Source organism: Gadus macrocephalus, chromosome 7 (assembly GCF_031168955.1).
Source record: "Gadus macrocephalus chromosome 7, ASM3116895v1".
In the NCBI taxonomy this organism is placed as follows: Eukaryota; Metazoa; Chordata; class Actinopteri; order Gadiformes; family Gadidae; genus Gadus; species Gadus macrocephalus.
The window spans coordinates 6,046,646-6,065,342 of NC_082388.1; the positions used below are offsets into that span (position 1 = coordinate 6,046,646).

At 43.3% G+C, this 18,697-nt stretch overlaps 1 protein-coding gene across 1 annotated transcript; it reads left to right on the forward strand.

Annotated features, from left to right (window-relative positions):
• Positions 1–5,903: 5,903 nt before the first annotated feature.
• LOC132460647 (NACHT, LRR and PYD domains-containing protein 12-like) lies at positions 5,904–17,696 on the forward strand (the record flags this gene model as incomplete). The annotated part of the gene is made up of 6 exons (XM_060055441.1): positions 5,904–7,810; positions 10,258–10,425; positions 16,270–16,443; positions 16,814–16,987; positions 17,323–17,496; positions 17,648–17,696. Coding segments are annotated over exons 1-6 (2,529 nt in total), but the record flags the coding sequence as incomplete, so codon positions are not given.
• Positions 17,697–18,697: the final 1,001 nt, after the last annotated feature.

Sequence of the window (18,697 nt, forward strand, 5' to 3'; positions counted from 1 at the left end):
ATTTGGTTGTTGACACACAAGAGGTGAAATCTGAAAGAAGGAAAAGATAGTGAGATAGATCATTAGGACAGTGTGATCTCTTCCATTTCCTCTCAGCTGCTCGCAACTTTGTTCTACAAGTCCGCAGAGGATGGGACAGCCAAGGCGGGGGCGGTGAAGATCGCGCTGGTCTGGAGTGGAAGGGACAGAGGGAATCCAAGGAGGAGGAGAGGGAGGATAACAGAGTGTCTGAAGATTCATCTGTAGATAGTTGAGAGAATCGTTCGATAGAAGGAAGTGAAGACAGAACAGTAGAGGCAAACGTAGAGGGAGAGAGGGATTTGAGTTTACGGCAAGTGGTGACAATGTGGGAACTAGAGAGGAGGGGGGGGAGAGGATTTCAAGGGGAGAGAAAAATCAACAAAGTGATGGTCAGACACAGGGAGCGGGGTAACGGAGAGGAGAGAGGTGCCGCAGGACCAGGTGAATATTAGGTCAAGCTGGTTCCCGGCCCTGTGTGTGGGAGGAGAAGGGGTTAGTGTTAAGTCAAAGGTGGCGAAAAAGTTGGTTAGTTCAGGTGAGTGCAACTTCTCTGGCAGGATGTTGAAGTCGCCGAGGATAATGAGTGGGGTGCCATCCTCAGGAAAGCAGCTGAGGAGGGCATCCATCTCGTTGTAGAAGTCATGGAGGGGACCTGGAGGACGGTAGATCACCACAATGGAGAGCTTGATAGGAGTGGTGACCGTGACAGCGTTGAGTTCAAACGCAGATCTGTCCAAGTGTTCTAGTGGAAGGACCTGGTAGGACCACAGGGGCGAGATGAGGAGTCCGTTCCCCCCTCCTCGCCCGGATGGTCTAGGGGTGTGCGAGAATGAGTAGACGGTGGAGAGGGCAGCAGGAGTAGCAGAGTTCTCTGGAGTAATCCAAGTCTCTGTCAGGGGCAGGAAGTGAAGGGTCATGAGGGACGCGTAGGCTGAAATGGAGTCTGCCTTCTTGACCGCCGACTGGCAGTTCCAGAGTCCTCCCATGACCTCAAGGTCAGTGTAAGCACGGGTAGGTGGATGGCAAAGATTAGACGGGTTACTGCAGTACGACACATAGCTGCAATAGGGCAGGTGGCCTCCCCGGGGCTTCCTCGAGGGACTCCCGCAGAGAGACTCCCTTAGTCTTTGTTTCCCGGGTCTTGACTCCCGCAAAGAGACTCCCTTAGTCTTTGTTTCCCGAGTCTTGACTCCCGCAGAGAGACTCCCTTAGTCTTTGTTTCCCGGGTCTTGACTCCCGCAGAGAGACTCCCTTAGTCTTTGTTTCCCGGGTCTTGACTCCCGCAGAGAGACTCCCTTAGTCTTAGCTTCCCGGGTCTTCGTTTGCTTGGTCCTGACGCAACAGCTGATGCTAACAATAGCTAGCCCTTAAATGTGCATGGTAGCTGAGGCAGACTTAGCTCCGCCCAGCTATCAAGCCTTTTGTTTCCCCTTAAGTGACAGAAACTACAGCCAGATATCACCCAGCCTACTTGACAAAAATGTATTATTACTCAGGTCTTCATTCTTACACGAGGTCCTGCGTTTCTTTGAAACGCCTAGAGCTTTTTCAGACAATCTCTGCAGTCTGTATTTCTTGACTATCTTCCCTACAAGACCCCCAGCCACAAAATAAAATTGTTTTTCATTTCTGGCATTCTCCTAATGTCATGAATTAAGGCTTCATGGTGCAGTAAAGCTTTCCTAACCTTGCTGTTCACAGTACAATTCTTCAGCAGCTGACAGACTTTGGACCTGGGAGTCTTTATTCTTGGTTGCTCGCTGTGTCTCCATGAACTATATATGACTATATATCTGATTCAGATTCTTTATTGTCCTTGTTTAACAGAGTTAATCAACGAAATTAAGTTTAGAGCATCACCACTGGCATAGTATATAAATATAAATATAAATATATTAATAAATAAAAAAATAAAAATAAAAAAAGATAAATAGATAAGTAAATAAATAAATAACAATAATAACTTGAATAAGAATGCAGCCAAGTCCAGTCCATAGTTGTGATGTGTGAGAGTGAGGGGGGTTGGGGGGCTGCAGTCCTGCAATAGATGGAAAATAGTGCTATATGAGTTATATGACCGAGGGGGTGGGGTGGGGGGTGCGGGGGCCAGGTTGTTCGTTCAGCAGTCTGACAGCCTTTGGATAGAGGCTATTGGTCAATCTGCTGGACCTGGAGCGGATGGAACGGTATCTCCGTCCGGAGGGCAGTCGCTGGAAGAGATGGTGCGCTGGGTGGACCTGGTCCTTTAGGATGTTGTTCACCCGGCGTAGGCAGCGGGAGGTGAAGACTGTGGAGATCTCTGGGAGGCTCTTCCCAATGATCCTCCCCGCAGCCTTGACCACTCTGTGGAGGGCCTCCTTTTCGGCCCTGGTGCAGCTGGAGAACCACACCAGGAGTCCGTAGGTGAGTACACTCTCTACTGCGCAGTGATAGAAGTTGACCATCAGTCCCTGTGGAAGTTTAGCCCTTTTTAGTTTCCGAAGGTAGAAGAGGCGTTGTTGTGCCTTACCCACGGCAGAGGTGATGTTGGTCCTCCAGGACAGATCGTCGGCCACAGTCACACCCAGAAACTTGAAGTTGGACACCCTCTCTACCTCCTCCCCTCCGATTAGGAGTGGAGAGTGGCTGAGGTGTCTGGCCCTGCGGAAATCGATGATCACTTCCTTGGTCTTGGTGGTGTTGAGAACCAGGTTGTGATCACCGCACCACTCTACCAGTCTCTCGGCCTCCCTCCTGTATGAGGTCTCATCATTTCCTGTGATGAGGCCAAGTACTGTTGTGTCGTCAGCAAATTTCACTATGAGGTTAGATGGAGAAGAGGAGCAGCAGTCGTGAGTGAAAAGTGTGTAGAGAAGTGGGCTGAGCACGCAACCCTGGGGGCCCCCGGTGTTCATGGGCAGGGTGGGGGAGACATGCTTGCCAATCCTGACATGTTGTGTACGGTGTGTTAGAAAGTCCAAAATCCAATTGCATAAAGTGGTGTTCAGGCCAAGTTTGTGTAGTTTGCTGTGTAGCTTGTTAGGCAGGATAGTGTTGAAAGCTGAACTAAAGTCAACAAAAAGGAGTCGCCCATATGTGTTACTGTGCTCAAGATGTTCTAGTAGAGTGTGTAACACAATGGCAATGGCATCCTCTGTTGACCTGTTCTTCCGGTAAGCAAACTGATTCTGATCTAATGATGGCGGTATGGAGGCTTTAATGTGTTTCATGACTAGTTTCTCAAAGCATTTTGCGACGATAGGGGTGAGTGCCACAGGTCTGTAGTTGTTCAGACCTGCAACATTTGGTTTCTTGGGAACCGGGACTATTGTTGCTGCCTTGAGACATCCTGGGACCCAGGATGAGGCCAGAGACAGGTTAAAGATGGTGGTGAGAACTGGAGCTAGTTCAGCCGCACAGTCCTTGAGCACCCGTCCCTGGACTCCATCTGGGCCTGCTGCCTTCCTGATGTTGATGTTGCGTAGGATGAGTCTGACCTCATGAGTGCTCAGGACTAGGGTGGAGCCGTCAGAGGGGAGAGGGGGCGACACCGGGTCCTTGTTGTTCCTGTCAAAACGTGCGTAAAAGATGTTTAACTCCTCCGCTAGGGGGGCGCTGCTGTTGACAGGGGGGGATGTTCTTCCCTTGTAGTCCGTTATTGCCCTAACGCCCTCCCACACCTGCCGGGGGCATGAGGCGCTGTTGAACTGAGCTTCAATGCGGGTCATGTATGCTTGCTTGGCAGAACTGATGCCTTTCTTCAGGTCGGATCTTGCCGTGCAGTATGCATTGGTGTCACCGGTTCTGTATGCTGCATTCCTGGCTCGTAGTAAGGATTTTACTTTAGGTGTCATCCAGGGTTTAACGTTTGGGAAGACACGGAATTGTTTCCAGGATGTAACAATATCCACACAAAATTTGATGTAGTCAAGGACTGAGACAAGATAATTATTCAGAGACCTACGTGTCAACACACCCAGTCCACTGAAAATGTCCCAGTCTGTGGAGCTGAAGCAGTCCTGGAGCCTAGGGATGGCGTCCTCAGGCCAAATCCTGACAGACCTGACTTCGGGCCTACTGGCTCTGATTTTGGGTGAGTGCCAGGGGTGCAGGAGGAGCGAAACATGATCAGAGAGACCTAGGTGGGGGTACGCCTGGGTTCTGTATGCATGGGCTATGTTGGTATAAACCTGATCAAGTGTGTTGCTCCCTCTGGTAGCGCATTTTACATTACGGTGGAAAGAATGAAGTACAGACTTTAAGAAGAGTGATCACTCTATATATCTACCTGCTAAATTTAAAGGTTCTAGTCAGTCTATTGAGAAGAGGTGAGGATTTATCAGAGATGATTAAAATACAGAATCTATCAAACATCTATAAATCCTGGTTCTTTTTCTAGAGGAGTCCAACAGGAGAGAGCAGACTCCCCTGGACCCAGCTCTGTCTCCATGAAGAGTGACTTATCTATGAATCATCCTCCTCAATTCAAAGATGGTTGCCGCTCCAGAAAAACGAGGTAGGAGATTCAATCAGACGATGAAAACAGACCATTTTAATCTTATCAGACTATTTTATTTTATCAGACTATTTTATTTTATGGTAATCAGAAGAGGAGAGGATTTATCAGAGATTATAAAAATACAGCATCTATCAAACATCTATAAATCCTGGTTCTTGTTTTTCTAGAGTCCAACAGGAGAGAGCAGACTCCCCTGGACCCAGCTCTGTCTCCTTGAAGAGTGACTTATCTATGAATCATCCTCCTCAATTCAAAGATGGAAGCACCTCCAGAAAAAAGAGGTAGGAGATTCAATCAGACGATGAAAACAGACAATTATAATGTTATCAGACTCTCCGATACTGATGTTTACAAGTTAAAAAATATATATTATATCTCTCTGTCTGTCTGTCTCTCTACTTTGTGTGTGTTCTCTCCACAGACAACCCAAGGAGAGGTCAAAGGCTACCAGTACTCAGACTGTACAGCAGCATCATGCAGAGCTGATCAAGGTGGGTAAATGTCCAACAAGATATTTTACTTAAGCTCTACATGAACATTAAATAGCATCTCCTTCTGCTAATAGTCTCCAGGCACAAAGCTCTGCCTGAAGGAGAATAACCAGAAGGAACCAGCTGCTAAACTGTTGGGCGGTAAGAGACTCTTAATTTGAAGACAGAGGAGACAATTATTTTGAAGCGTAGAAGAGACTCTTATTTGTTCTGTTCAGACTAAATGACACAATGGAAGATTTTTACATCCCTAGCTTTTCATTGTCGAGATATCTTTCCTCGTGTTAGGGTAAGGGTATGAGGTTAAATGGTATTGATCCAGATATATAGGTTTAATGTGGGTCTATCAGAATACAGAATGTTAAACAATCTGCTTCAAATAAGCAGCAGAACAACTCAGTGGAAGAGATGCAGAACTATCTTGTTATATCAGCATAACAAGATGATTAACTATCATTATTACTATCATGAGATCAATCATATTGCTATTGAAATAACTTCAAAAAGCAAGGTATTTTTTAATAAACTTCCGGTACGCTAACTAAGTTGTTGATGCTTAGTTTTATGTGTAGGGACCCTAGTCCTGCTACTGCAGAGGTTGTGTGATATTTTGAGCAATATTGGTGGTTAAAAAATGACGATTTGGAAGTGTTGTGCGCACAGCCCCAAGACAATGCCCTGTTAGCTATTTGGGCTCTCAGCCTTGCTCCACTGAAAACATGTCTGTAGGGCTTATTTGATCAGTTTTCATGCAGAAAAAAAGACCCTGGGTTGAAAAAAATGAAAGATTCACCATTTTGAATCTGTAACGCGCAGTCCTTGTTATGACCAGTTTCTTCGACCAAAGTTATAAAGCCACTAAATCATCATGATATCATGAAGTTGATTATTTAAGAGGAAATATTGACCTGTTTCCACTGATCTCACCATCCACTATCTGATGTCTTCTGTTGTTTTCTCATTTAGGATCTGCTGCTGTCAAGTGCCAACATAAATTCAAATCTCATTTGATGAAGAAGTTCAGGCGTGTGTTTGAGGGAATTGCTATAGCAGGACAGCCAACCGGTCTGAATGACTTCTACACAGAGCTCTACATCACAGAGAGAGTCAGTGGAGAGGTCAACAAGGAACATGAGGTCAGACTGATTGAAACAGCTTCCAGGAGACTGGCCAAGGAGGAAACACCAATCAAATGTGAAGACATCTTTAATCCCTTACCTGGACAAGATCAACCAATCAGAACAATAATGACAACTGGAGTGGCCGGCATTGGTAAAACCATCTTAACACAAAAGTTCACTCTGGACTGGGCTGAAGGCAAATCAAACCAGGACATACGCTTCACATTTCTCCTCACATTCAGAGAGCTGAATTTACTGAAAGGAAAAGAGTTTAGCTTGGTGGAACTTCTTCATCACTTCTTTATTGAGACCAAAAAAGCAGGAATCTGCAGATTTGACTGGTTCCAAGTTGTCTTCATCTTGGATGGTCTGGATGAGTGTCGACTTCCTCTGAACTTCCAGAAGAACACGATCAGGACTGATGTCACAAAGCCGACCTCAGTGGACATGCTGCTGACAAACCTCATCAGGGGCGACCTGCTTCCCTCCGCTCGCATCTGGATAACCACACGCCCTGCGGCAGCCAATCAGATCCCTGCTGAGTGTATCGACATGGTGACAGAGGTGAGAGGGTTCAACGACCCACAGAAGGAGGAGTACTTCAGGAAGAGATTCAGGGAGGAGACGCTGGCCAGCACAATCATCTCCCACATTAAGAAATCAAGAAGCCTCCACATCATGTGTCACATCCCAGTCTTCTGTTGGATCACTGCGACAGTTCTGGAGGACATATTCAAGAAATCCCAGATAAAAGAGACACCCAATACCGTGACTCAGATGTACATCCACTTCCTGAGGGTTCAGTCCATACAGGGGGACAGGAAGTACCATGGGAGAGCTGAAACAGATCCACACTGGAGTTCAGAGGAGATCATTGTTTCTCTGGGAAAACTGGCTTTTAACCAGCTGGAGAAAGGCAACCTTATCTTCTATGAGGAAGACCTGGCAGAGTGTAACATCAATATCACGGCAGCCTCGGTATACTCAGGAGTGTTCACCCAGATCTTTAAAGAGGAGTGCGGGCTGTACCAGGACAGGGTGTTCTGCTTTGTCCATCTGAGTGTCCAGGAGTTTCTAGCTGCCCTTTATGTCTTTCTGTCCTTCCTCGACACTGGTGTCAATCTGCTCTCAGAAGAACTACAAACCTCCAGGAAAGATAAACTCTCTAAACTCTTCCTCTACCAGAGTGCTGTGGACAAGTCCTTACAGAGTAAGAACGGACACCTGGACTTGTTCCTCCGCTTCCTCCTGGGCCTCTCTCTGGAGACCAATCAGGATTTCCTACGAGGTCTGCTGGGACAGGGAAAAAGTATATCACTGACCGCTAAGATTAAAGAAGGTCTGCTGGGACTGACAAGAAGTAGCTTGCGGACCAATCAGAGAACAGTCGCTTATATCAAAGAGAAGATAAATGGAGATCTCTCGCCAGAGAGAAGCATCAATCTCTTCTACTGTCTGAATGAGCTGAACGACCAATCTCTAATGAAGGAGATCCAACACTACCTGACATCAGGAAGAACCTCCAGAGAATCACTCTCCCCTGTTCAGTGGTCGGCTCTTGCATTCATCTTTCTGACATCAGAAGAGGAGCTGGACGTGTTTGACCTGAAGAAATACTCTGCTTCAGAGCAGGGTCTTCTGAGGCTGCTGCCAGTGGTCAAAGCATCCAAAACATCTCTGTAGGTTCACTAATAACATGGATTACATACAATCCATGAAATTATATAATATGGATACAATGCAACACAATCTACATAAAACTAAATATGCATAAAATAATATGCAAAAGATCTTTGTATGTTCATAACATCATGTACCGTATTGACCCAAATATAAGACAAGGTTTTTGTTAAAAAAATACGTCAGAAAAATCGGGGGGTTGCCTTATATCCGCGATACACAAGGAAACACAAGAGGGCGCCAAAACGATAATTTTGATGGTGTTTTGATTTAAATAAACTGTCCTCCGCCTGGAGCTTAGATCGGGCCCAGAAAATCAAGGCCGACTCGGCCCGAGCCCGTGCACGTTCTGTCCGAGCCCGGCCCGACCCGACACATAACTTTAATTATGAGCCCGAGCCTGATTTCAACCCGAAATTTTTTTTAATACATATGTAACTTTGTACACATTTTTGGATACTAGGCCTACTCTGCTAAATATTTTTATGTAGCAGATTTAAGGGATAATGTATAGAACGCTGGTCATTATCGGGAAAATAAGCCCAGGCAGGTCGAACAGTACACCGACCGACGCGCAGCGAAGGTGTCTTGCGTCGCCCTGAAGGGGCTTATTTTCGATAATGACCAGCGACGTTCTATACATTATCCCGCTTATTACACGGCTACTTGCCAAAACGAAAAAATAACTTCAAATGGTGTGTCTTTTTACAATTTATTCGTTACCAGCTTTCGTAATGTTGATCAGCAGAGAAATAATTTGTCTGCAAAGACGGTGACGTTGCGGTAGATTGATGGTTAAATAATGTCACACCACGATCGGTTATACTTGCAGGCACTCATTTGCAAGTGCACTGATTGCTGTCCTAAGTTAGCCCATAGCTAGCATTATGCCTTCTATTTCTTGATCTTCTGACTAAGTTGACCGGTACATACGACATAATCGCTGTCACTATATAAAGAAAACGTTGACTTTAATTTTTATTGTGCTATTCACTGACAGTAAAAATAAATAAAAGTGTCGTTATTGTATGCACTGCTGTTCATTGACTAGCTCCAGCGCTCGTTGCTGGTTGCTAAATTATAGCAATTCTCCACTCATTCTCCTCTGACCATGCATTTAATTGGCTTTGACCGCCATCAGTTCTCGGCAATTCCTCATTCGCCCTCTTTTTACTGCTGTGGGCCATAGATGTTATTTGTGGTTCTTGCCACCTCTTAGACGCAATAGTTCGCTGTAGACAAAATATTTCTTCCCACGCAGAGTGTACAGCGGACGTAAGTGTTTTTTACATCTTTTACCGAGTCAAACTCAAAGTAATGTCTGAACTTCCATGAATTAAATGCTCCATGTTCGTTCTCTCTCCCGCACTCCATGTCTTGCACACGCGTGTCTGTTGTTTACTTCTAGACGTCGCGCTGCTACAGGCTACGTCATTGTCACGAGACAGTCTCACAAAGCAAATAGGCCTACGGCAAAATTCCAAATTCTTTTACTGTCTTTGGCAAAAATAAATCACGGTTTGGTAACGCAGGCGGCTTGAAGGAAAGTAAAAGCAATCAAATTACTATTTTTGCAATTGTAATCACTTACTTTACTATTTGAAAAAAGTAATTGGATTACAGTAACGCCTTACTTCTAACGCGTTACTGCCCATCACTGGTAATAAAGGCCTATAATATTTCTGTTTATGGCATAGACTCCTCCTCAGATTAGGCCAATTAATCAATGATAAAAAAAATAAAAATAATCGTCGATCAAAGGCCCGGCCCGCGGGTCGGGCTCGGGCAGAGAATCTAAACTCTACCTCCGCCCCTCACAACAGTCATTTATTGACACATTGCACTTCATTTATTAAATTGTGTAACCAAGTAATCCAAATATACACTTATGGTGTTAAAATGTTTTTTCCCAATGAATTATCACTAGTTTTCTACTATTTTCTGTCGAAAACAAGATTATGTCCATAAAAAGCAATATTTTTCCAGAAATAAGTATCAAAAGGGGGGGGGGTTGTCTTATATTCTGGTGAATACGGTATTACTATTGTACTCACAAGAGAATAAACATACTAGTAGAATATAAAAGTTACAATAATATACCATCTCACAGCTGTACTATTAACTTATAATGAACTACCGTACACACACAGAATACTAGAATATGGAAGTAGTATTCAACTAAAAAAATATTTTGCAAACACAATTACAAATCTATTCAACATTTTTCTTCGAAATAAACTGTCAAAAATGATTAATAAGACACACGCTGTAATGGCTAAAAATACACCGTCAAAGATATTTCTTATAAAAAAATAAAAAAGACATATACATCTAATTATTTTGTAAATATTATTGCAACTAGTAAAATTCCTTCATTATGTTATAAGTTAAAGATTTATTTTAATTTAATCACAGTTCCTACATGTTCTGTATATTTTTTGTGAAGGCTGAATGGCTGTCATCTGTCAGAGAGATGCTGTGAAGCTCTGGCCTCAGTTCTTAACTCCTCTAGTCTGAGAGAGCTGGACCTGAGTACCAATGATCTGCAGGATTCAGGAGTGAAGCTGCTCTCTGCTGGATTGGGGAGTCCACACTGTAGACTGGAAACTCTCAGGTCAGTTTTACTAAATGTGCAAACAGTTACACCGCAAGGTTCAATATCAAGACATTTAACAGATTTACATCCAGAAAGGTTAGGTCATAAATAAATTGTTTTCATAAGAATAACTCATCATATTCATATTTGTGTATATATGACAGTTTAGGTACACATATTCTTAGTTTGTTAATGTTGGTATAAGGTGTATGATGTGTAACATTCTTATTTTGATGATCATGTAGTCAGACAGTAGCTGGGGTTTAGAGTTTTTTAGTAAAGTTTAATAACTGCCTTTTCATAATGTAACGGTAAATTATAATGATAACTTGTTTCGTAATTTAACATCTACGTGAAATCTATTTCCTAATATAATCTTTTTGCAATCAAATTGTATTTCAAAAATACAAATTAATTGGCAAAATGGTGACATATTTTTTTCAATAAAAATATACCGAAAAATTCAGTTTTCTTAGTACATACATATTTTCAAATACAGATTCAGATAAGTGAATAGACAAAAATAAACAGTAATAATAAAAAAGGACAAGAAATCTCTTTCCAAAACAGCATTCTAGTTAACAGCATTCCGGTTAGCATTCTAGTTAATCGAACACGGCTGCACACTGAAGCCATGTCACAAGTGTTGGACAACCGGGGGGGGAGGGTTGCCCTCGTCAAGCAGTCGTGGTGTAAAGAAACTTAGGTTGTAGCAAAACTGTGTTCACCTAATCTGGGATGCCTGACCATTAACTGCAGACCATTCTACATACCGAGGGAGCTACAGTGCATCCTACTGACAGTTGTTTTCATTCCCCCGTCAGCCAATTGGGAAGAGGCACTGACGGAACTCTATAGTATGATCAGTAAATATGAGAATATATACCCTGATGCTGCTTTTGTGGTGTTAGTCATTGGAACTCAAAGTATCTGATCACATTGCCAACAACATACAGCAAAAAACTCAAAGCAGAGCCTTTCACAGTCATGACAGTACAAGAATGGTCAGATGAAGCACTATCTGAACCGAGAGACTGCTTACAAACAACTTACATGGATATTTTCAGGGTAGCCACGGACGACATTCACGACTATACTGATACAGTGAGTTGCTACATTAGCTGGTGCACATCCATCTGTGTGCCCCCCAGGATTGACAGAAGATTTCCAAATCAAAAACCAAATGGTTTAACTAGAACCTAGCCAAGATCTGTATTAAGTTCAACTCAAGTTGATGGTTAGGATGGAGTTCATCACAGGAACTGAAGTGAAGGTCAGGGCGAGGAGTGTACTGTTCCAAGTCAAACAAGCCATAACTTAATCTAATCTGTATTTGTAATAAGTATCCAAGGTATACAAGGTCGACAACGCATAGAGACGGGTGGTAACTTGGAGATTAAACTGAATAAAAATGCAGAAGAATCGAGGAATCCTGGCCGTGGGGACTCCATGAAGGACGTCCACTCAACCCGGAGAACGGGAGAAACAGAATTTAGAAAAATCTGACTGAGAAAACTAAGAACGAAACTCTCGCCGAAACACCCTACAAAAGCTCAGCCCACCGGAAGCAAGCCTTATCCCTCAACCAGCCAAGCAAGGATTCCTCCAGTAGCCCTTCGGGGCTAGGAAGGCCACCTGCCATGGGACCAATTGAATAGACTATTCCGGCCACAAGGAAAGATTGAGATTCTCTCTCTTTTCCCCCACCCTGATCCTAAGGACCACCAACCAATTGGAGAGAGGTAGAATTCGATACCAAGATTATTAGACAATGCCAAACTAGATATTCCCATCCCATAACCCTAACCCTAACCCTATGTGCCGCAGATGTCTTTTTTAATTTTTTATTAGAAATATCTTTGACGGTGTATTTTTAGCCATTACAGCGTGTGTCTTATTAATCATTTTTGACAGTTTATTTTGCTTAATGCAATGTTCCAAATATTAATCCTGCAAATAAAACTATGATCAACCCATCCTTTTTCATCAATCAGCAAACATCTTTTTCAAAAGGATTTAGAATAGCGCTTGTGAACCGAAATCAGTATAACCATCGTGAATCTAAGAGGTTACTTAGTCAAACTAATGAAACATGCCTAGAGTTATTTATTTCCAATCTCTTCAACAATCCAGGCAAACTTCAGAGTCCACGGATCCCAGGGTAGAGCTATCACACAGACGCGTTCGGTAGCCACGGTCCTGACCAGGGTTATGCTCAGGGGTAGGGCGCCGGAGCAAGCGGGGTAGGTGTCTGGTTAATATGATAGTTAGGGGCTGGGCGAGTCTCCCCACCGACCTGTTACAACCGTTACTGGATACAGGTTTCACTAAGTCCTCCTCCAGTTAGGCGGCATAGTTGACGGATCTAACAATATGCAATCGGTTTGTTTTGTCAATTGGACTGTTTCTGTAACAGTACAGCACCTAATCCTATTGGACTTGCATCAGATATCACTGTAGTTTGAGCATCATGCTTAAAGTAAGCTCTTCATGGTAATGAATGACCTTTCAGTCTCGCATGTCCACTGCCATTCCTGACCTTTTCTTGTTAATCTTCTGAGCGGCTCTGATAGGTTTGCATAGTTTGGAATGAACTTCATCAGAAATCTCCATGTGCCTAAGAAAGAATGCAGATGTGTCACGTTCTCTGGTCTTGGTGCTTGCTAATGGCTTCCACTTTCTTTGGGTCAGGTTTGAGTCCTCCTAAAATGGCATTTCAAAACTTTTCCATTTGTTTGAATCCAAGTAGACATTTATCTTTCTTCAGTGTTAATTCTCTTTCTTGAATCTTCTATGATCTTTTGAAGACTTTCTCAGCCTTTCTTCCAACTGGTCCTCATCATCTGCATACAGAACCATGTCGTCCATGTAGCATACAATTCCTGGCATTTCACATCATCAGATCCATAGCCTTCTGGTAGCCCTCAGGTGCTGATGACAGCACCTGTAGCAGCCTCTGTGTGTTATGAATGTAGTCATCATGTTTTGCATAAACTTTGGATCCTTGAACTGCCTGCAAAATACTATCCACTGAGGCAAAGGATGGCGTTCTCTGATCACAGCTTTGTTTGCTTCTCTGAGGTCAAAGCATAGCCTCATCTCTGCTGTAACACCTTTACTAGTTGAATATTTTTCTCCTTTTTGGCTGTTCTTTTTCATACAGCAGCATGCATAGTGTCTGACCCTCTTACAAAATAAACATTTAACTGTCCTGGCACCACATTCATCCGGTCCGTGGTTTGACAGTCCATATCTGTGACATTTCATTGCGCATGCGTCATCTCCCGTCTTTTGCGGGCTCCTTTCTTCTCTTGTGCGCCGCGCGCGCTAAACTGCTGCTCCAACTCCTATTGAAGTTCGCTTGGTTTACTGCTCTCCCACAGTGCTAATATTCTCTGCAATGTCAGCCCTTTTTCCTGAGGCAATTTATCAGTCTTTTGTTCATCCATTTTTACCAAAGATGTAATAGGACTCCATCCAATGGGTGAATTCTGTGTATAGGTCCGCAGCCCCAATGTTCTAAGGGTAAGGAGGTGAAATTTGTGCCAATGCATATCAAACTGCTGGTTGTCCCTGTCCAGCGGCAGCGCCCTCTTGGTTAGCATCTTCCATCCTGCTAATCAACGTATCGGGCTAGTTTTTTTAGATGTTTTCGACGTCGCTGTTCTGAATGTTAAATCTGTTTTGTTCTTCTCGACATCTGGAAGGTCCTTCGGTCAATCCAACAATCCTCGTCGCCATAAATGTTGTGTTGTCCAATAATGAAACAATCGTCTACATTTATTTTTCTTTATTTCCAACTCTCATCATCTTACATGCGTGACTCGCATCTTCCTGTTTCACCTCCCCCTCCCCACGTCCTGTCCAACATAATAAGTGCATGCTTCATCAACTATGCTACAAAACCTTTAACAACATCCCAAAATACTCTGGGGTCCTCAACTGAGCCTACCTTGAATTCAAGGAATTAATTTAGTTCTGTTAAGAATTGTGATCTATAATACTCAGTAACTAGTAAGGAGGTATTAAAGCGCCATCTAGCGGCACGTTTTGAGGCACAACCAAAGTAGCTTGACAGAGTATTCCCTTATTTTCTGATAATGCAATGGGAAGCAATACTGCAACATACATTTTTTGGAACAGTTGCGGCAAAGAAAAAATAAAACTCCTAATCCTTCACTGTTGGGTTGAGAGAGCGCCACATGTCAACAAGTCCCATATTAGTGCAGAGTGGTGTGTAGTGCTAGTTTCTGATGTGGATTGTTACTGCATAGCCTCTGGTTCACTCCGACACCTAGGGATGGGAATCGAGAACAGGTTCTTGTTCAGAACCGGTGCCGAGTCAACCGATTCCTTGGAATCATTAGCAAGCCTGCTTAACGATTCCGCTTATCGGTTCCGGTCGCGGCAAATGCGTCATGACGTCACACACACGCTGCTTTGGCAAACATGGCGCCATCGAGGAAGAAGAGCATTGTGCGTTCACACCAAACGCGATGGGGCGACAAGATCCCATACAAAGTGAACGTAGAGACGTGTATCGCGCAAATTTTTCGCGAGAGAAAACCGGCGACAAGGTTGGATTTGCCGTGCCACACTTTCGCCGTGCACAGGCGAGCGCGTTCACGAGGAGTTGTGCCGCGACAAATTTCAACTTTGACGCGAATTTCGCGTGATGACAGCCAATCAGCGTTCAACAGCGTGACAACCGAGTGAAATGTGTAACGTAACAGCCAATCAGCAATCAATCGTCAAACTCAGTGCAGTGCAGTCCGGGGTGAACTGCAGCATGGAGGAGAAAGTGATTGTTGCAGTTTGCGACTCCCGGAGCTCTATATATAATAGTGTATAGATAATAGGGATCGACCGATATATCGGTCGGCCTTGTTCTACCTCACCTGTTTTTAATATTTGTTAAATATTGTTCATCTACTTGTTCTTACTTGTTCTACTTCACCTGTTTTTACTATTTGTTAAATATTGTTTTTTATATTGAAGTTCAATAAATGTTCCTTTAAAAAAATAAATAATAATAATAAAAAAAAATCGGCTCAAGAAAATCGGTATCGGCGTATCGGCTAAGGCTGATGAAAAAATATCGGTATCGTATCGGCCCTAAAAAAATCGGTATCGGTCGATCCCTAATAGATAATATCACGGCCAACAGCTCTGTGCGCCTCCGGATGGCCGTAGTGTGGGGAACTCTCATAGGGATTGGGCTTCTCGGAGTTTGTTTACCGGCGTTGCAATGGTTTCCGGTCTTGTGTGTTCCAACGGTTTATTAGGTAGGCCCATCTAATAAATCTGTCTAATCAATACTTCATTTTGTTTATGTCAGTTGAATTTTGTTACAAGTTTAATGTAAATGAGCACTGTTAGCATTCCAAAAGGCACAAGCTCTTACTTGACTGTTTTCAGTCTGTGTTTTTAGTTTTATGGCACAAAATGTTGGCATTTGGGCTTAAAAAGCCAAACATATGTTTTTTTGTCTAGACAAATTGATTTGAAAATGTGCAATATCCTAATACTAGACGCACTTCTGATCAGATATTAAAGAGATTTAATACAAACAAACACATTTGTACTTATTTTCTCACCCAATGAGAATCGATAAGAGAATCGATAAGGAATCGGATCGATAAGCAGAATCTGAATCGTGAAATTCTTATTAATTCCCATCCGTACCGACACCTGCTCTCCGTCCTCGTCCGTTTGGAGAGCCAGCGATGCTGGCAGGGAGTTGACGAAGTCTTTGGTTATTTTGGGTGACAGGAATGTCTTTACTTGGCTGCATCCTTTAACTTTGAGCACATAACGCTTTAAATCACAGTACTTAACATGTTGCATTTATTGTCCGGTAAGGCTGAATGGCTGCCATCTGTCAGAGAGATGCTGTGAAGCTCTGGCCTCAGTTCTCAGCTCTAACTCCTCTAGTCTGAGAGAGCTGGACCTGAGTACCAATGATCTGCAGGATTCAGGAGTGAAGCTGCTATCTGCTGGACTGGGGAGTCCACACTGTACACTTGAAACTCTCAGGTCAGTTTACACCACAAGTGTACAGTTACACCACAAGGTTCAATATCAGAAGACATTTAACAGATTTACATCAAAAAAGGTTAGGTCATAAATATATTGTTTTCATAAGAATAAAATAGTCATATAACATCCTTATTCTGATTACCATGTAGTCAGACAGTAAGGTGGAGTTGAGAGTTTTTTCGTAACGTTTAATAACTGCCAATTCATAGAACTGTATTTTTTAAGTGAAGTATCATGATAACTTTTGTTGAATATTTAACATCGATGTGACATCTATCTCTCCATGTTGAAAGGTTATTTATATAATTAATTATTTCATGTGTGTAAAAAGGCAGTTGCTAACATGTTCTGTTTATTGTGCATAAAGGCTGAATGGCTGTCAACTCTCAGAGAGATGCTGTAAAGCTCTTGCCTCAGTTCTCAGCTCCAACTCCTCTAGTCTGAGAGGGCTGGACCTGAGTACCAATGATCTGCAGGATTTAGGAGTGAAGCTGCTATCTGCTGGACTGGGGAGTCCACACTGTAGACTGGAAACTCTCAGGTCAGTTATCAGTCTCTTGTTCAAACTGGTTATTCTAGTGCTGCTCATGTCCGATCCATTTCTGTTAATATTTTTCCCTGCTGACAAAACACTCACTGGTTCTACACAATGTTAGAACCTGTGATGAAATGGTCTTAGCATACCAAACACAGCAGACTTCTCCTGTCTCTAACCGAAAATATCTCATTGAGTTGTAGCTCAATGAGATCCTGTTTCAAGTCCAAAGTTGCTTTCACTTGTCCTCCATAAGGAATGAATACACTTATTAAATGTGGTATATTTAGTAAAAACTGGTCTCAACAAGATAGAATAAATGTTTGTGTGTCTATGTGTAGCTTGTCTGGCTGCCTGATCACACAGGAAGGCTGTGCTTCTCTGGCCTCAGCTCTGAGCTCCAACCCCTACCATCTGAGAGAGCTGGACCTGAGCTACAATCACCCAGGAGACTCTGGAGCTACGCTGCTCTTTGCGGGACTGGAGGGTCGACGCTGGAGACTGGACACTCTCAGGTATGGAGAGGAAAGCTCACAGTTCAAGCCGCTGCTAGATGAAGCGGTTTGAAAAGGCGGCTGTAACTCATGTTGCGTAGAAAGTGATGAGACAGCAGATGATGAAGGTGAATGTTTCAACATGCTGCTCTCACTTTGTTTCCCCCCCCAGTGTGAAGCACGGTGGAGTGTGGAGGCTGAAACCAGCTCTAAAGAAGTGTGAGTGTCTGTTTAGTTTATATATATATATATTAGTGCTGTCAAGCGATTAAAATATTGAATCGCGATTAATCAAATTAATGTCAGTTAACTCGCAATTAATCATGTTTTTTTTTCTATTCGAAATATCCCTTGATTTCGTGCTGCTAGCCTTTTAGTGAGATCAGAGAGTGTTGAGAAGGACAGTAATAAAATATATTTGGTAAGATGGATATAAGAAGAGAGACCCGCAGTGAATTCAACCCGGTCCACTTGACATCGGGTAGGTGCATGACAGTAGTAGGCCTGCCGTAAAACTTCAATAGCCCAGGCTTTTATTTGTTTCAATCACTGAAATTTTTAAAAAAACTCTTGCTCAGCAAAGATGGGAAATATTATAACATTTATTATTTAAACTAGTATGAATATTCCTACCGTACGTAGGCCTAAACACATTACCAGGCTATCTGATAACGCCTACACACACGGTGGCGGAGTGGTAATCGGGAGAGTCGGAAGGATTCCCGGTGGTCCGTTAACGTTTCGGGGCTACTCGGGCTGATTACTGTGGAGTAAAAATATTGCGTTTATAAAAGTTCCTTGCAGCGCCGCCCGCACCTCTCACTCACTCAACAGACACAACCTGTCAACGTCGCAACCAAGTCAATTTTGTCTAGAGGGGGGTAACTGAGCGGCCCCTCCCAAAGTGGTACAGTTCAGGTGGGCCTTGAACTGCCATTGGTCAAAAAGACGTAACAGCTAATGAAAACATTGAACTCTCGTGCATGCTCGAACAGGGTGACACACAAACACACACACACACACACACTTGTAAGGAGTTTTTCACCCGCTCCGTATACTTGCTTGCCGCGGGTGCGGCGTGCTTGTTGTTTTGTTTCCGGTGTAGCTAGATCCAGTATGGTGTTGTAGTTTTCTAATGTGACTAGTTGTTACTAGACTGCAGGTGAAAAAACAACGTTTGCCAAGCCAAAAGTGCGTTAATCACACGCTACGAAAATTAACG